Genomic DNA, 1,808 nt, shown 5'->3' on the forward strand with positions numbered 1-1,808 from the left:
CGTGTGTGTGTGTGTGTGTGTGTGTGTGTGTGTGTGTGTGTGTGTGTGTGTGTGTGTGTGTGTGTGTGGAACCTTCTCGCAGACGACAGGTCCCAAAGGTGTCTCAATGACAGACACTTTCTATTCACTTTTTTTTTTGACTTCCTGTGAGGCAACTGCTGTTACTCTCCCCCTCCCCCTTTTCCTTTCTCCCTTTTCCACTCTACTTCGTCGCCTTTACAGCTTGTTTTGGATACCCGGACCAGGCAGGTTTTAATGAAAGCTAATCCTTTTTTGCAAAGTTCCTACACCTTGGGGATTCCGTTTTGGCAGCGTGCACGTAGGGTAATTTAGGCACTCGTGTGCAAGTTTGTGAGTTACACACTGCGTTCACCACCCCACCCATATACACACAAACACACAAGAACAATGAGGAAAAAAAAACAATAAGCGATGTATGTCAAACCTAGCGAAAGGGCCAGCATCGCTATTCGTGCGAGAGAGAGAGAAGGAGGCAAGAGGACCACCATGGGTGAGGCCTGTTGTATATATATATATATAGTAGGGACTGAAGACACGGAAAACACAAACACAAATAAACCAACACCTATAAGGAGAAAAAAACAAAAACAAAAACAAATACAGAAGACTACATATGGTATACAAAAAGAGATCAAGAGCTCAAAGTATTTCCAAAACAGACGAATGATTCTTTGATTTCTCAAAAAGTCGCTTCCGCGTCATGGGCGGCGTCCCATCAGTGTGCGTCACTGAAGCAGTGAGGAGTTCTTCAGCCTCGCGCCGTCCACGTACTTTATTGCCATCTACGCTCTCAATGCTAATACGCCATACCGTCGTAGCGCCCGGTGGAACGCTTTCTTTCCCAGCATCGCCGTATGCCTCATCTGGAGGGCATACTATGGCCCACTTATCACCTGTGCACATCAGCGGCACGATTTTTTGCAGGCACGAAACACATCTATCCAGTTTATACTCTACCGCACCCGCTCCAGAGGCATACGTTGAGGTAAAACGGACACCGTTGGAAAGAAATCCCACATTATGAAAGTGCAATGACCCCCCTTCACTAACGCACCGCATTTTACTTCTCAGCTCCCGCCACTTGTCGTCTGGCTCGTCGTCGTCGCCACGCCAACGATTGTCGTCATCCACCTCGGGGAGACCAATCTTGATCTTAAACTCCACGGGCGTGGTTCCAGGAATCGGCACCTTTCGCGTGAGAGCACGGAAGTAGATGCGTCTCTCTTTGTAGCGGGTAAAGCTGGGATCCAGTGAGACGTTTGCAAGAAGCTCGTCTCCCTCCCGTGACCAGCGCTCAATCAGATACTCGGTATACCTCGTCTGTAACAAATCACGGTCCATAAAATCCATGTATGCGTCGTACTTCCACTTCCCAACAGCAAGAAGCAATACAAGCGCGGCAAACCACACCGCGTAACTTTCCGTCAGGCCGTTGAGCCAAGAAGCAGATGGCGGTGCAACGTGTTTGGGATCTGTCGTAGCATCCCGCGGTGCCATTGTTGCAGTCTCCGGCTGCTCCTCGGCTCGTAGACTCCCGCCCCCCGTCACAGAACTGACCGTGTCGCGACACTCTGCGGAGTTAGAGCACATGCGTACCACGCAGTCGTGCAATACGGGAGCCACACGGACGATAGTCGCTATTAGCTTTGGGTTTTTGTATATATTTATTTTCTACTTCCTTTCTCTTTTCCTTCTTTTTCTCGTTGAAACCGCAGCGCACCGAAAAAGACGGGAAAAAGAGAAAAGGCAGCAGAATTAGCACGCAGGGGGGGGGGGGGGGGTAACAG

General features: G+C 49.6%; 1 protein-coding gene across 1 annotated transcript, besides 2 other annotated features; it reads right to left on the reverse strand.

Annotated features, from left to right (window-relative positions):
- The first annotated feature begins 1 nt into the window (after position 1).
- Positions 2 to 68: a microsatellite.
- Positions 69 to 559: 491 nt separating this feature from the next.
- Positions 560 to 626: a sequence feature (A-rich).
- Positions 627 to 660: 34 nt separating this feature from the next.
- Positions 661 to 1,611, reverse strand: TraAM80_05063 (FKBP-type peptidyl-prolyl cis-trans isomerase; the record flags this gene model as incomplete). Its single annotated transcript, XM_029381958.1, has 1 exon — positions 661 to 1,611. The coding sequence occupies one exon, from the start codon at positions 1,609 to 1,611 to the stop codon at positions 661 to 663; it is 951 nt and encodes a 316-aa protein (XP_029238345.1).
- Positions 1,612 to 1,808: the final 197 nt, after the last annotated feature.

Source organism: Trypanosoma rangeli (assembly GCF_003719475.1).
Source record: "Trypanosoma rangeli strain AM80 chromosome Unknown Tra_15.4_contig_00158, whole genome shotgun sequence".
Classification (NCBI taxonomy): Eukaryota; Euglenozoa; class Kinetoplastea; order Trypanosomatida; family Trypanosomatidae; genus Trypanosoma; species Trypanosoma rangeli.